General features: G+C 39.5%; 3 protein-coding genes across 3 annotated transcripts; 2 read left to right on the plus strand and 1 right to left on the minus strand.

Annotated features, from left to right (window-relative positions):
• Window positions 1-3,312: 3,312 nt before the first annotated feature.
• Window positions 3,313-4,275, plus strand: LOC130490682 (olfactory receptor 6F1-like). Its single transcript, XM_056864493.1, has one exon. It carries the CDS (start codon window positions 3,313-3,315, stop codon window positions 4,273-4,275), a length of 963 nt encoding a protein of 320 aa, XP_056720471.1.
• A 5,209-nt stretch (window positions 4,276-9,484) lies between these two features.
• LOC130490683 (olfactory receptor 6F1-like) lies at window positions 9,485-10,513 on the plus strand. The gene has a single exon (XM_056864494.1). It carries the CDS (start codon window positions 9,485-9,487, stop codon window positions 10,511-10,513), a length of 1,029 nt encoding a protein of 342 aa, XP_056720472.1.
• A 4,204-nt stretch (window positions 10,514-14,717) lies between these two features.
• On the minus strand, window positions 14,718-15,659 carry LOC130490684 (olfactory receptor 6F1-like). The gene has a single exon (XM_056864495.1). The coding sequence runs from the start codon at window positions 15,657-15,659 to the stop codon at window positions 14,718-14,720; it is 942 nt and encodes a 313-aa protein (XP_056720473.1).
• Window positions 15,660-16,883: the final 1,224 nt, after the last annotated feature.

The following is a 16,883-nucleotide window of genomic DNA, read 5'->3' on the forward strand; positions in this document are numbered from 1 at the left end:
TCCTTTTCCTTTTATCCCTTAGAAGCTCCTTGATCCATTGATCTTGAGCAGCATAAATCTAGTGTTTGAAGGATACAAGGACTGAAAAAAATCTTGCCACTGACAATGTAGCCTTGGGATCCCTATCACTTAGTAGAAAAGGCATTATGTCAGACACAGAGGCATTAGATTTGCATGTTAAAAGGGGAGAGATATAATGTGATCAAAGCTCCTCGTAAAAGCAGCATTCCAAAAGGACATGAGCTAGTGAATCGATAGAGCCAGAAGAGAAAGGACAGGTCCTGTCTGGATATGGTATATTCAAAATTCTGCCCTGCATAACCATAGAGGGGTTAGCATTCAATCTAGCTAAACAGAAGGCTCTAGAAAGACGAGGAGTTGTCAGGCAAACCACATGGTGGTGGTATTCTGAAGAACTGGGATGAACAAACACGGCGAGCACGAAAAGTAGTGCTGTTATAATCAAGCTCTTTAATGCTCTTTTTAATTTTGGTGAAAGCTTTAGTTTTTCCAAGATCTAATAACATATCCTGTGAGAAGCCCAACAATGACAGTTTCTCATCTAAGATTTTTTTGCCATGAGGATTTAAAAGGGTCGTGCTTCAGAGAAGCTGTTACAACTGATCTCCTGCTGATAGAGATCAGATCACCTGGAGAAAATAGCTGCTTTGGCAATTGGACTCTATGGCATTGAAGCCATAGAAGCCATTGAAGCCCTTCTTAGGCTCCACCAAAAAAACCTCCTGCCTGTGGCAAAGAGGTTCATGCAACCCTACCAGCACCCTATGGTTTCCATCATCCTTGTTCCACGCAGCTCTTGCACAGCCAGAACTTGCAAAAGGGCAGTCCTGTTAACGTGAGGTAGCAAAATCATCATCATTATCATCGTCATCATCTATGGTTGTATTTTCCTACATTTCCCTAACTCATTTCAGCACTTTTCTCCTCCCTCATTTTGCTCACTACCTTTCATGATCTGCCATTTGTCTATCCTCATTTCTTATCCCCCCCTTATTTTTCAGTCTCAACTTCTTCTCATACAAACTGGTTGGACTCATTCCAGTCCCAGACGAAGGACCTGTCTAGGCTTACCCTCATTGGCCAACAGACTTAAGAACAGCTTTCCTCATCCAAGGGCTAGATATAAAAGTGCCTCTTCAAACATTTTTTGGGGAAAGGGACAGGAGCAGGATTGTATAAATGGCTCAACCCGTACCATTATGAATATCTTCCATATTTACTAGGATTAAGTTGTTATTGTTGGTTTTTCTGGAGTTCATTTAGGGTTGCCACCTCCAGTTTGGGAAATTCGTGGAGATTTTGGAAGTGGAGCCTAAGAAGGGCAGAGTCTGGGGGAGAGGAAGGACTTCAGCAGGTTAAAATGCCATAAAGTCTATCCTCCAAAGCTGCCATTTTCTCCAGAGGGCCTGACCTCTGTAGTCTAGAGATCAGTTGCAATATTTGAAGATCTCCAGGTGCTACATAGAGACTGGCAACCATGGGTTCATTATTTCAGTTGTATTCAGATCCTGGATGCTAATAACCGTTCACAAAGAACAACAAATGTGGTTCCAAAGGCAATTAAAATAAATTCTCCAGGGAACCATGCAGTCCCTGAGCTAGCACACATGATGACATAATTCTTCAGGGAACTTCTGGAAGATGGAGCCACATAGTCTGACTGATACCATAAAGATGAAATCACAAGGGTTCGCCAAGTTGTGATTATGTAAATATTCTTCATTCAACAGTCTGCATCTCAAACATACAATATTCAGGAGGCTTTCTTCCTTGAGTCTTGTTCTGAGGAGCAGTAAAACATTCAGTTAATTCAAAATATCTGGAAATATGGAGAAATATAGAGTACACATTTAAAATATTTGTTGGGCATGTCAATGTTGCAGCAAATTCAGAGTATTATTGTCTGACCAGTCTTCCAGTGGAGAGCAAATAACTGGTAAGTGGCTTCCTTGCTTTCTTTCTGAGTACAAGCTGTAAAATTCTTCAAATGTGCATTAAAAATCTGTAGCAGTTCATGCAGTACAAGAGAGTCTTCTATCTAGCTTCATTCTAGCTTTACTTTTAAATAGAGCAAATTAGGGAACTTGATTAAGGGCTTGATTCAAGCAGCACCTGATTTATTTCTAACCCATTTTATCTCTGTTGGACTGAAACATTAAAGAAGTGCACAACTTATGACCCACAAAACTGAATGCAGCAAAAAGAGACCCCTGATTTGCTTACTGTGGCTCGGTATTAGCCTAAAGTAGAACGTCTAAGGGAATTACAGCCTAACGGAAATTACATGTAAAAGACATGGTAATGTTTCACAACAACTTTAGATTTCTTATCAGTTGAGATTAATTGTTAAGATAACAGGATTCCTATGTTACAGCTTATTTCTTTGTCTTCAAATTCATCGTTCCGTCCTGACTGAGCACAATGCATTCCCTTTTCTCATCCTTATTTACAAAATTCTCTATTTTATTTATAATTTGTGACCATAACTCATCTAAATTTATTGTATCTCTATTTTCTGATATGCTGTTAGCTTAATTAAAACATACATTTCTTTAACTTTAACCAGCCATTCCTCTATCTTTGGAATCGATTTTTGTTTCCAATGTCTGGCAAAGGTCGTTCTAGCAGCAGTTATCATATGTAATCCCATAAAAAGTTAGTCTTTAGTTAGGTTAGCTGTTGGAATGGAGATGGATATTCCATGTAAACCTGAGAATCCTGTTAAATCTGGTACCTAACCAAACTGAAAAACTCTTGAAAAATACATTTTCGGTGTTTTTCGGGGGGGGGGGATTGTTAAAAAAAATGGCAGCAATTAAAGGGAACCCAAAAAGTGCATCCCGAATAATGCCAGCAGGTCATCTGACTGCTGGGCTTGAGATGATGATGTCTCTCTATCCCGGGAGCTTGTAATTTAAATTAGGACTATTGGTGTCATTAGAGTTAAGTTAACTGGCAATAGGAGAAAACACAACATAACAAAACATTAGCAAGGGGAAATATGCATTTATTCCATTGACAGGCATTTATGTGTTCTTTCCATTGGGAAGGGACTTTGGACCAAGGATTCATTGGCAAGAGCAGGGAAATTCCTCATGTGGTGGCCGCAGTTGAAGACATGCCTGCCGCTTGAGCTGTAAGAATAAGTCTCGGTACACTATTGGGATCTCACAACTGGAAAAGGTCGGATTTCTTTCTTGAAAAGATGGTAATACATTTTAAACTCTTGGTGAAAAAGATGCCTATCCCATGTTAAAGTAGCATTTTGTTTCAGCAGACAGAACTGGAAAAATGGAAGAGCTTCATGAAAGAGCGCAAAACAAAACAAGAGTGATGGAATTCATCTTGCTTGGCTTCCCTGGGTCTCACTATGTACAGATGGGGATCTTCATGAGCTTTTTAACCATATACATCTTGACAGTTTTTGGGAATGTCACCATTGTCATTCTAGTGATCACTAACTCCCGTTTCCACACTCCCATGTACTTCTTCCTTGGCAACCTCTCTTTCCTGGAAATATGGTACACAATGACCATCATGCCGAAAACCCTTTCTGTCTTGCTAGGAGACAGCAGAAGCATCTCTTTCACAGGTTGCATCCTACAGATCTTCTTCAATTATTCCCTTGCGTGCAGCGAATTCTTCATGCTATCTGTTATGGCTTACGACCGATATTTGGCCATTTGTTATCCACTGCAATACAGCACCCTAATGGACATCAAACTCTGCTGCAAGTTGGCTGCGGTTTCTTGGCTATTAGGGTTCCTTGCTATGACTACACCAACTGTTCTGATGTCAAAGTTATCCTTCTGTGGACCCAACATGATTAACCATTTCTATTGCCACATTGATTCCTGGATATCTCTTTCTTGTTCTGACACCCATGCTTCTGAAATAGCCATGTTCATCGTAGCCATCGTTGTCATTTTGATTTCATTTTTGATAACCTTTCTTTCCTATGCATACATCATTTCTACAATACTGCATATTGCTTCTGCCAAAGGTCGTCTAAAGGCCTTTTCGACGTGCTCCTCCCATTTGACTGTTGTGGTTATTTGGTTTGGCTCTGCCATAATTCTTTATATCAAACCCTCTAAACGAGCATCGGTAGAAATGACCAAAGTTGTGAACATCATGAATACAATTGTGACTCCTATGTTGAATCCTTTCATCTACACACTAAGGAACAAAGATGTGAAGGAGGCCTTGAAACATTCATTACATTGGAAACAAAGAAAAACATGCATTAGGTGACTGGAAGAAATGCGATAGTATTACCATGAAAATATGTACAGACTAGGTAGAATGAGCTGATGGGTATGAGCCCCCTGTGCAAGAATTTGTCTAAAGCTGGATACAAAAATAAAAAATTTAATATATATAAAAAGAAAACATGTACAGACTGTAAATCCTTATGATAGATGCAGAAAACAAGTCAAAATGAAAGCCAAAGAGGAGAAATTTCTTGATGGTACATGATTCCAAGGAGCCCTGTGGCGCAGAGTGGTAAGCTGCAGTACTGCAGTCCAAGCTCTGCTCACGACCTGAGTTCGATCCTGACGGAAGTTGGTTTCAGGTAGCCGGCTCAAGGTTGATTCCGCCTTCCATCCTTCTGAGGTCGGTCAAATGAGTACCCAGCTTGCTGGGGGTAAAGGGAAGATGACTGGGGAAGGCACTGGCAAACCACCCCGTAAACAAAAGTCTGCCTAGAAAACGTTGGAATGTGACGTCACCCCATGGGTCAGGAATGACCCAGTGCTTGCACAGGGGACCTTTACCTTTACATGATTCCATGGAGAAAATGAAAGAATAATAATTTAAAAACACACCAAATCATGAAAACAGAATGCCTTCATCTGAACTTTCCAGCTGGGGACAGGTGGGGGCACAGTAATTTTCTAAAGGAAAGCATTATCAGATGTTGACACACATGTGTCTGTTGTCCAGAGATAGATGTTAAAATAGATTAAGGATGAGGGCTTTGCTGGTCTTCTTTCAAAAGCCGTGGTCAATTCCACTCATTTTTCCCTCAGGCTATATTTGCGCAGTGTACATAAATGAGTAGAAGTATTTCAGGTTGATGTAGGCATATGGAGAAACTAGGTACACTGCTTTATTGATATGGTATTCAAAATCGTGAAATAATTATTTCCAAAATATGATTAGGTTTAATTAATGCTGGATATTGTTCATTATGTTTTGGAATGAGAACAAAAGTGGACAAAATTTATCCTATCCTTTTGCTTTTCTGTGAACCTTTGTAGACTATTCTTATGTGTTTTATTTGTCTTTCTGTATAAATACTTTTCCTGTCTGGTTTGTGTACATACACACATGAAATTAAAAAAGCACAAATTGGAAATAATGTGAGACAATCTTCCATTATCTAGATAAGTATCAGAATAAATGTAATCATCAGTTGTTGACTCCAGATAGTTTCAAAACAATGAAGCACAGAAGGATTTTGTACTGTAACAGTGATATTCCTGAAATAAGAATTAAATATTAATGAACAAATATGTTGTTAGCCTCAACTTAGGTGTGTCCATTGACTTTCTCTGCATTGTGACCCTGGTTTTCCTTGGAGGGCTCCCACCCAAATACTAACCAGGACCAACCATGCTTAGTTTGTTTCTAGCCCCTTCTTTTCTTCCAGCTTGCAATGTTATAAGAAGCATTTCTGGAATGGATCTCATGGTCTACTGATTTCCAATGGATTCTGGCCAATTCAGAACAGGGAGATGCCTTCACTGGAATGGTGGAGAAGTGTATTTTTTATTACCTTGCCCAGCTTTAGATATCTAGAAGCATTTGTCTGGGTATTTCCAATAAACATTTAATAGTGAAGAAAGGTTGCCCCAAACAGACACTCATTACTAGCTAGTACTGGGTGGTTGGGGAATAGAATATCTGGGTACTATGCATCCACTGGATGAATTCCAATGTTACTTAGCATGTTGAAAGGACAGGGGGTGTTCTTCTCCTCTTGGCATGTCATTTTGGGCACAGGTTAGGAAAAAACAAGCTATGGCAAGTCGGGCAGGCTCAGATTTTAGCCAGGCTATGATTGTCAATAACAACTGGCCCCCACTGGGTAGCCCAACAGATAAGGTAACTCTTTCTAGGAGACTGCAATGATGTATAGGATGCAGGTCAGCTTCTAATCATTGGGAGAGGGGGCAAAGCAAAACTGTTTACAGATAGATTATTTTTTGCTGGGAAGTAAGAAGAAGAGATTCTCATCATATATAACCAATTTGCAGATTTAGGAATATGAAATACTGTAGCCAAATGGAATACATAAAAATGACATAACTGTGGTTTTAAAGGCAAATATTCTCTTATGAGGAGGGAAGGCAGCATGATAAAGCTTGATCTCATCAGATCTCGGAAGCTAAGCAGGGTGAACTCTGGTTAGTATGTGGATGGGAGACCACCAAGGAATACCAGGGTTGCTATGCAGAGGAAGGCAACAGCAAACCACCTCTTGCCTTGAAAATCCCATAGAAGAAGAAGAAGAGGGGGAGGGGGAGGAGTTGGTTTTTATATGCTAACTTTCCCTACCACTTAAGGAAGAATCAAACCTGCTTACAATCACCTTCCCTTCCTCTCCCCACAATAGACACCCTGTAAGGTAGGTGGGGCTGAGAGACTGTGACTATCCCAAGGTCACCCAGCTGGCTTCATGTGGAGGAGTGGAGAAACAAATCCAGTTCACCAGATTAGCCTCTGCTGCTCATGTGGAGGATTGGGGAATCAAACCCGGTTCTCCAGATCAGAGTCCACCGCTCCAAACCACCGCTCTTAACCACAATACCAGGCTGCGACTTGATGGCCCTTTTCAGACACACATTCTGTTGTGATATTTGGAATAATGATTTGACATTTTGTGGCACCATGTTTACATTGACTCTTACTAGAAAAAAATAATATCCCCTTTGCAGTCCTCCCACGAATAAATGTATACAACTTTCAATGTTGTTTCCTTTCACAACATCCTGATGACTAGCTGACAAATGGAAAAGCAAATATTTATCATGTACTCCTTTACTTTTCAGCCACCAGAGCTTTGGTCCAGTTTATTTATAAATATTCCCAAATGGAAATGGAATGTGATGCAAACAGATCCCTGTTGCTGATGCAATTAAGTCAAAGTGCTCTCATTAAATACACTTATTTGGTAATTATTAGTGAAATAAACACCCTGTTGGTGTGTGCCATAATACTTAAAGTGGCAATGAACAACCACGTGCTCAAGACACAGTGTGATAGCCAATATCAACCCACAAGAATAGGTTGTGTGCAGGTGCTGAACCATCCTGTGAAAGATACGTAAGTGGAAGCAAAGCACAGAGATGTATTTGGGAGACAGTGTATTCAAAGGTAAAATGGGATTTGTATTTCTCCTTCTTTCCCTTCATACACTTATTTCAATGGAAGAGCACTTTGAGATCCAATCTCATAGTTTGGATCCAAACCCCATTGATTTAGACTATTTCTGTAGAATGACTTTGTGGGCAGGCAGAAGGGAAAGTTGCATGAACATACAAATACCTAAATTCCATGCTTTGGACCCAGCCTTTCCCTTTCATAAAGCTTTAAGATACGTGTGTGTGTGCATACGTGTGTGCCGTTAAGTCGCAGCCCACTTATGGCAACTTAGAAATACTGTATTACTGTCCCAATCAGGCATGAGGAATTCATAAGCATAAACCGTCTTTTACATGTGTAGTCGATGCACTTATGAATGTATTTCTGAATACATAACATCCCTATATGAATTGTGATGCTCATCTGGACCACACTGAATGGGCATCTTTGGATGATGGTAGGGATATGTGTTCCTTCCTAAGGTCAGTTGTTGCTGGATACAACTAGTATATAGCTAGGGAACTGTATGTAATTTGACTTCTGTATATAAAAGTAACGACTACAGGAGAATTACACAACTTTAAGGTTGACAATGAGGAAATTGAAATTGTTCAAGACTTTCTATTCCTTGGCTCCACCATCAACCAAAAGGGAGACTGCAGCCAAGAAATCAGAAGGAGATTGAGACTGGGAAGAGCAGCCATGAAGGAGCTAGAAAAGATTTTGAAGTGTAAGGATGTGTCACTGGCCACCAAGACTAGATTAATTCATGCCATCGTATTCCCTATTACTATTTATGGGTGTGAAAGCTGGACATTGAAGAAAGCTGATAGGAAGAAAATAGATTCCTTTGAAATGTGGTGTTGGAGGAGAGTGTTACGGATTCCGTGGACTGCCACAAAAATAAATCAGTGGGTTATAGATCAAATCAAGCCTGAACTGACCCTAGAAGCTGAAATGACTAAAGTGAGGCTATCGTATTTTGGTCACATCATGAGACGACAAGAGTCACTGGAAAAGACAGTCATGCTAGGAAAGTTGAGGGCAGCAGGAAAAGAGGAAGACCCAACAAGAGATGGATTGACTCAATAAAGGAAGCCACAGCCTTCAATTTGCAAGATCTGAGCAAGGCTGTCAAAGATAGGACATTTTGGAGGACTTTAATTCATAGGGTCGCCATGAGTCAGAAGCAACTTGACGGCACTTAACACACACACATATGAAAGTTAACATGTGATGCATCAACTATATGTGATAATACAGTGTATTATACACATTAAAACATTCTCATTTCACAAAGTGCATGATGGGACTGTACTGTGTTCAGTTCTCAGTGGTTCTGGAGGACAAATAATGAGGTTATAATCTTGAGCATAGTTGAGATGGTGCAAAACCAGACCTTCCCTTCAGTTTGTGGTCACCAGGGGTGCATTTATGAGGAGCTTGCTGGGTTTTTTTAGTAGTTTATTGATTATTAATGAGTTCCATGATATTTTGTGTTCTACTTCGTAAACTACCTAAAACAGGTTCTCTGGAGAGGCAGCATATGCATTTTCTAAATAAATAAATGTGTGTAAAGTGCTGTCAAGTCACAGCCAACTTATGGCAACCCTGTAGGTTTTTCAAGGAAAGACACTAACAGAGGTGGTTTGCCATTGCCTTCCTCTGCATAATGACCCTGGTATTCCGTGGTGGTCTCCCATCCAAGTACTAACCAAGGCTGACCCTGCTTAGCAGCTGAGATCTGACGAGATCAGGCTAGCCTGGGCCTCCCAGGCTGGGACAAATAAATAAATACATAGATAAATAAACCATATTACTGGCATGCCTAAAAGCACCTCTCCTTTCTCCCACAGGCATGAATGGCTGCCATTTACCCATGTGGAGCTATGCACAATGTATTTGGAGGCAATAATGTGGAGGAGATCAAATCAATCCACCATAGTGGCCATCTCAGCCTACATAAATGGGAATTATTTTGGTGTATGGTAGATATATTTTTATGTAGCCAGATCACTGGAAAATAAGTTTCTATTTATTAATTGGGCTTTATATTCCAAGAAATTTCCTGTGCCCATTTGAATTGGAAATCATGCCTCAGAATGACACTATTGGTTTTCTTTTCTGTTTCTCTTCTTCCTTCCCTTCATTTATGTTTTCAGGTGGAAACATCCTTAGGAGTCCAAATCAAACGATGGTAACAGAATTCATCCTCCTGGGTTTTGGCAACCTTCATGGTCTAACGATTTTCACTTTTATGATATTTCTTACAATCTATATAATCACAATAGTGGGAAATCTCATGATCATAGTGACAGTGTGGATGGATCACAGCCTTCATAACCCCATGTACTTCTTCCTAGGAAACCTCTCCTTCCTGGAATTATGGTACACCACCAGTGTGGTCCCAAAGATGCTGAAAACCTTTCTGAATGGCCACGAGACCATTTCTTTCTCAGCATGCCTTCTCCAGTTTTATGTCTTTGGCTCACTAGCAGTTGTTGAATGTTTCCTTTTAGCAGCCATGTCTTATGATCGTTACATGGCCATATGCCACCCACTGCATTATACAAGAAGCATGAACTTCAAGGTGTGCCTTCTGTTTGTGATAGGGTCATGGGTTTCTGGGTTTCTCTCCTTGGTGGTCACTATGCCCATGGTTTCCATGTTGCCCTTCTGTGACTCTAATGAGATTGATCATTTCTTTTGTGATTTGGCTCCTATTGTTAAACTTGCCTGTGGAGACACACAAAAAGTGAGGATCCCTGCTTTCATTATTGCTTCCCTGGTGTCCTTTTCTCCATTCCTTCTAACTGTTCTGTCTTATTATAAAATTATTTCCACAATTCTGAAGATTTCGTCAACCAAAGGCAAACAGAAAGCTTTTTCCACCTGCTTCTCACATCTGACTGTGGTTACAGTGTTTTATGGAACATTAATGGTGGTATATGCTGGACCTACAAGTACTCAGTGGCCAAACCTAAGGAAAGTTTTCTCTGTGCTTTATATAGTTGGGACACCAATGGTCAATCCTATTATATACAGCTTGAGGAACAAAGAAGTCCAAAATGCATTGAGAAAGCTGTTGAATAGAAATGCTATATTGGTGCATAGTAAGTGAAGGAGAAGAACCTTAGCAGCCCCATGACATTATAAATGATAAAATGTCAGATCCTCCTACAATGCTTGATTGATGCTGAACTACCTCAAAGAGGTATGCAGAAGAACTATTTCTTCTATAATTCTAAAATGACATAGACAAAAAGTGTTGAAATTCAAGAATTCAGGAATGAGGGTCCCACCTTGAATTTCTGCACACACAAAAAAAGCAATGTGTATATGTTACATAGAACACATATTGCTGGCAAGGGTTTGGGTTTATCATTTATTTTTGTGGTTTGTATGTTAATGTCAGCCCTGACCTGTATGGCCTGGTCTAGCCTGATGTTGTCAGAGCTCAGAAGCTAAGCAGGGGTGGTCATGTCTAGTTCTTGGATGGGAAACTGCCAAGGAATACCAAGGTCTCTATGCAGAGGAAGGCAATGGTAAACGGCCTCTGTTAGTCTCCTTCCTTGAAATCCCTACTGGGTTTCCGTGAGTCAGCTGTGACTTATGAATGCTCTTCACCCACACACCTGATAATGCCAGTGCAACTATAGTCATGACAGATTATATGGAACAAATGGATTGAGGGTAAGATCCAGTGAGTTTTTTGCTCAATACTGCCTGGTTAAGATCATTATTACAGCCTTTATTCCACATGGGTTTTGTCCATGCAAGTCCCATGATCCCCAAAAGATCTTTTTGGTGGTCAAAGAACAACCCTCTTCTTTTTCACCATCTGAAAATTGATTAGATCTGACCCTACATTTTCTTTATTTAGAGAGAGGACAAAACAGTTCATACTTTGTTTGTTAGTCATTATTTGTGCCCTTATTTTCTATTTTTTTTAAAAAAAAAATCCTAATGTAGCTCTGCTGGCTTTTCTCATGATTGATGGTGTGGGTGCAAAAAGTTCCATTTAAAATATAAACATGCTCATTGTAAATTCCAATACCATAATCTGAAATATATTTAAATAAACATATTTCTATAGTTATAGTATAGTAAGACCTGCTTATTCTTCCTCTTGTCTCCTTCCACATCACACCAAAGGTGGTTCATTATTCTGGAGATTTTAGAGCAAGGCAGGATTTTGAATATACCATACCCAGACAGGACCTGTCCTTTCTCTTCTGGCTTTACTGATTCATTAGCTCATGCCCTTTTGGAATGCCGCTTTTATGAGGACCTTAGATCACGTTATATCTCTCCCCTTTTGATATATAGATCTAATGCCTCTGTGTCTGACATAATGGCTTTTTTATTAAGTGGCAGGGATCCCAAGGCTACATTGTCAGTGACAAGATTTATTTCAGTCCTGATATCCCTCAAACATTAGATCTAAAATTATGCTGCTCAGGATCAGTGGATCAAGGAGCTTCTAAGGGATAAAGGAGATTTTAGAGGATATTGAAGCAAACCTTTTTACTTGAATCCACCCTTTCTGTTAACAATGTGCCTTCCATTTTAAAATAATACAAATCAGAAGGTCTGCTGTACATCACACAGTATCTACTGGAAAACCAGAAGTCCATTAGAGATCAAAGTAACTGTCAAATATAATCAACATAATATCAGGTCCTCTAGTGTCTGCTAAGATATATATTTATGATAAGGTGTTATTATATGGCCGTGTAATACAAGGGTGTATTCCAAAATCTGAAAGATGAGACAGTGTTGCACAGTAGTTATAGCACTGGACTAGGAACTGGAGACCCAGAATTCCCACTGAGCCATGTAAACTCACTGGAAGGGCCATTCACCATCTCTCAGCCTAACCTACATCACAACAGAAGTGGGGTGAGGAGGTGAAGAACGCAGATGTGAGGCAGAAGCAGTGGGACTATGGCAGTCTTGTTTCTGAATAAATAAATGCATTCTGAATATCAAACAGATCCTGTATCTTTCAGTTCTTTCAGTTAATTTGCATTTATGATGCTTCTAATGGGCACTCGGACTGTGGTAACCTCCTGCAAAAGATCGATCTTTATGGGAGTGAGATACAATTGCATGAAAATCATTTGTGTGACACTGTCAGTGTTCATCAGTGCCCTGAGGAGAGGACAGTTGGTTCCTTTGCTGAGCTTCCACCTGGTATAGTGGTTTGGAGAGGTGATTTGGAGTGGTGGACTTTAATCTGGAGAACCGGGTTTAATTCCCCACTCCTCCACATGAGCGGTGGATGATACTCTGGTGAACCGGCTTGGTTTCCCCACTCCTACACATGAAGCCATCTGGGTGACCTTGGGCTAGTCACAGCTCTCTTAGAGCTGTCTCAGCCCCACCTATCCCACAGGGTGTCTGTTGTGGGGAGGGGAAGGGAAGGTGATTGTAAGATAGTTTGATTCTCCCTTAAGTGGTAGAGAAAGTCGGCATATAAAACACAACTCTTCTTCTTCTACAAATGCCTTTGGGAGTGGGGTGCATCATGCCAAAAAGGGTTTCATTTCTTGTGGTCTATCAAACGGTAGTATATAAAATGCAATTTTTATTCCAACCCCGCAAATGTATATGTACTCCCAGAAATCTTTGATCCTCCAATGAGGAAAAAACCTGAAAAGAAATCAGACACAAACTTGTTCTTAAATATTTTCTACCTTACTGAAATGTGACATGAAAGCATGACTGTCAGGTCTTGAGTCATGCATAAGTTAAAGAATTATGACATAATGCTACAGATTCATCATTACTGAGCACCTCCACTAGTAAAAATATAATATTATTTAAATATTTATTGATACAGTGCTGCAATGCAAACTCTGCATAATTCAAAACTCATTAAATAAGCATGCCAGTTGCTGAGAGCAAAAAATAAGTCATCTAGTACTCATTTGCTTGGGGCAGTAAACTTGGCTGTGTGGTAGTATTGGTCTTTGAGAACAGAAGGAGAGAGGGAGAGATAGGCAATATAATTAATGGAACCAGTAAGGAAACAGTTTGTCTTTTCAGGTTTAAACCATCTCTTTTACATTTCTGATATGTATCCCCACCCCCAACTTCAAACTATTTTTTGGGTCAAATGTAGGAAAAAATCAGGGGGAAAGTCCTTTCTTGTGCTTGGTTATTGACACTCAAGAATCTACAGCAATGTTAAACCTGAGAGCCCACCACAAAAAGCAAACCTGACACGAGGCAATTCACGCAAAGAACACAACTTTGCAAAGTCAACAAAAACAACTTAAAATGGTGTAATCTGAGACATATCAACCTGGCTAGCCAATACCAAGCTCAGGAAGACACAGACACTGAGGGGGGGAAAGGAAAGGAAAAAAGTCCTGGGAGCTTTCAAACACTGGCTCCCAGTACTCCAGGTTAATCCCAAATATTTCTGGGATTCTTCAGGACCCATTTACTGGTATCCTGGAAAATCTCTGATACCATCTGGAGACTTGGATATATTTGAAAAAAATCCAATAAGGTATTTTTTGGGTATTTATTCAATTAGTAGATATCCAAATGTACATCTCTAGCAGTTATTCTTTCAACCTTGGAGGAAAGATCTCCAGCTTCAGCATGTTTTCAAGGTTGGTAGGGTTTTTTTGTGTTGTTTTACTGGTGATGATAATGTAGAATTTTAGACAAATAAAAACATTGAACATGTTTGTTAATTGGGATGTGTGGAGGGACATGTGATGGAAAAGGGCACAAAGAACTATCTGCCATATAACCCCCATTCCTTCTCTTTCACCAAACAATGCATTGAAAATATTTATAAGGAAACGGTGAGATTATTTTTCTTTATGTGTTCATTAATTCACATTTGCTCTTTCTCTATTGTGTAAAGTGGCACAATTTCCTGGCATTTAACATCTGACCCTGATCATGATAATTAAAGAGACACTTCAGAGATAGTATTACAAGGAAAGCTTTTAAAGAAGCCATTGACATATGTGTACAGTTCACTTGTCGACAACATAGGAATAAATAAACAAGTAAAACCTCACACGTAATTCCGGTACTCACACACAGAAGTCACAAGAAGGTTTAAACACAGTTAAAAGGACTGTATCCTAAATGGCCATCAATTTTCATATCTGATATAAGCATATTTAATCCGACATTTCTCTTTCATGTATGCCTTCAGTCAGAAAGACTGAGGCTCAGATGTGTGTGGAATTGACATTACAAAGTAAGAAACATCCAGCCAAAGTCTGTACAGTTTATACAGATTTTTAATACATAATCCGGAAAAAAAAATTGATAACACATAATACAATCTTGGTTCATCTCCAGTGCAAGCAATTTCTCAAGGCCTCCTTCACATCTTTGTTTCGGAGCGTGTAGATGAAAGGATTAAGCAGTGGAGTCACAATAGTATTTAGGATGTTCACAATTTTGGTCATTTCTAAAGACGTCCGTTTCGAAGGCTTGACAAACAGAAAGATGGTGGAGCCATACCATATCATCACAACAGCAAGATGGGAAGAGCAGGTTGAAAAAGCCTTTTGCTGTCCTTTAGCAGAAGGGATGCGCAGAATGGTGGAAATGATGTATATGTAGGAAAAAAAGGTTATCAAGCACGAGCCCAAGATGACTATGATCGATATCACGAAAGCTGCTGTCTCAATGGCATATGTGTCAGTACAAGAAAGAACTATCCAGGAATCAATGTTGCAGTAGAAGTGGTTAATCACATTGGGCCCGCAGAAGGACAGTCTTGTGATGAGAAAAGCTGGTATGCAAATAACAAGGAATCCACACAGCCAAGAGCTGAATGCCAGTTTAACAGATAGGCTAGGGTCCATTATGGTACTGTAGTGCAGAGGGTAACATATGGCCAAATATCGGTCGTAAGCCATCGCAGATAGCAGGAAATATTCTGTGCACCCAAAGGCGAAAACAAAGTACATTTGCAGAATGCAGCCAGTGAAAGAGATACTTCTGCTCCTCCCCAGAATGATGGCAAGGGTCTTAGGAATCGAGGCTGTTGTGTACCATATCTCCAGGAAAGACAGGTTGCAAAGGAAGAAATACATGGGAATGTGGAGGCGATGGTTTGTTATCACTAGAATAAAGATGGCCACATTTCCCAATATTGTCAGGATGTACATAACTAAAAAGAGTGTAAAGATGAACATTTGTAAATATGGAGACCCAGGGAAGCCAAGAAGGATAAAATCCAACACTCTTGTTTCATTCTGTCTACTTTGGCTGTGTTCCCTCATTTGTCCTTTTTTTACCTGTTGAAACAAATGGCTGAATTAACACACAGGAATGAATAAATCACACTTTTATTTATGAAACTGGAGTAAAGCATTATCTACTAAGACTTACTCTTATAAGTTTATGAACAGAATCTGTTTTAATTAAGTTAAAAACATAGGGTTATGCTAAAATGTATACGGGCTGCTACTAAGTGGATTAAGAAGATGTAACACCAAAATTGAACACCTGCTGAGAGCAGCTAAACTTAAATGGAACAGTGATGGACCAGGTGAACTGAGAAACAACTCTCAGACAAAAACTAAATGTTCCCCTTGTCATGTGAATGCTGTCACCGCCTTCTAAGTTTTTTTTGTCTCCAGTTGTAACATGAGCTCAAAATCTCTTCATGAATTGAGGTAATCTTGTGGCAATTTTTTTCATACATGCCAGAAGTTTTGGAGGGCATGAGATCTCTCTGGATGGACACCTAGCTTCTTGTTAGAGTCAAGTCCAGTAGCACCTTAGAGACCAACAAGATTTTCATGGTATAAGCTTTCAAGATGCAAAGCTCTCTTCATCAGGTGTATCTGATACTCCCTTTAGTATCTGGTACCTGATGAAGAGAGCTTTGACTCTTGAAAGCTTATACCCTGAAAATCTTGTAGATTTCTAAGGCACAACTGAACTTGAATCTAGCTCTTTTTCTGCAGACCAACATAGCTACCCTAATGGGTAGCATTCATATAACAAGAGATACATATATATGGTCAGAAGCAAAACAGTGGAAAATATAAGGACTAGAGGTTCTATTATGAAAGAGGAAAGTGACAGATTAAAGTAGAGATGAAGATAGACGTGATGACAGCAACTTAAAAAATATTATTTTAGCAAATAGATTTCTGAATACTGCAAACAGAAAAGATATAAGGGAAGGAAATGCCAGCATCAGAAAGGGCTACTATAATCTATATGAGAATGACCACAGCATGAACTAAGAGTTTTACCATTCTATATTTGCAGAATTTCTCTTTATGCTCTTGATTCTTCACCCCCTTATTTGTCAAGAAGTAGAACACAGACCCCCATGCGATGTTGTTATTATGATTAAAATGAATATTAAAGTTGTCATCATGATTGCATCTTTTACATAAAAGTTATTGAAAAGAAAGTAATAAAACCAGAGGTTTTGATCAGGCTTAAAAAAATCAAAAACAAAATGTTGTGATATTTTAAAAATTTATCAG

Source organism: Euleptes europaea, chromosome 18 (genome assembly GCF_029931775.1).
Source record: "Euleptes europaea isolate rEulEur1 chromosome 18, rEulEur1.hap1, whole genome shotgun sequence".
Taxonomy (NCBI): domain Eukaryota; kingdom Metazoa; phylum Chordata; class Lepidosauria; order Squamata; family Sphaerodactylidae; genus Euleptes; species Euleptes europaea.

Excerpts from the sequence above, each read along its gene's own strand:
- LOC130490684 (XM_056864495.1), bottom strand. The coding sequence starts at position 15,659 with ATGAGGGAACACAGCCAAAGTAGACAGAATGAAACAAGAGTGTTGGAT.
- LOC130490682 (XM_056864493.1), top strand. The coding sequence starts at position 3,313 with ATGGAAGAGCTTCATGAAAGAGCGCAAAACAAAACAAGAGTGATGGAA.
- LOC130490683 (XM_056864494.1), top strand. The coding sequence starts at position 9,485 with ATGCCTCAGAATGACACTATTGGTTTTCTTTTCTGTTTCTCTTCTTCC.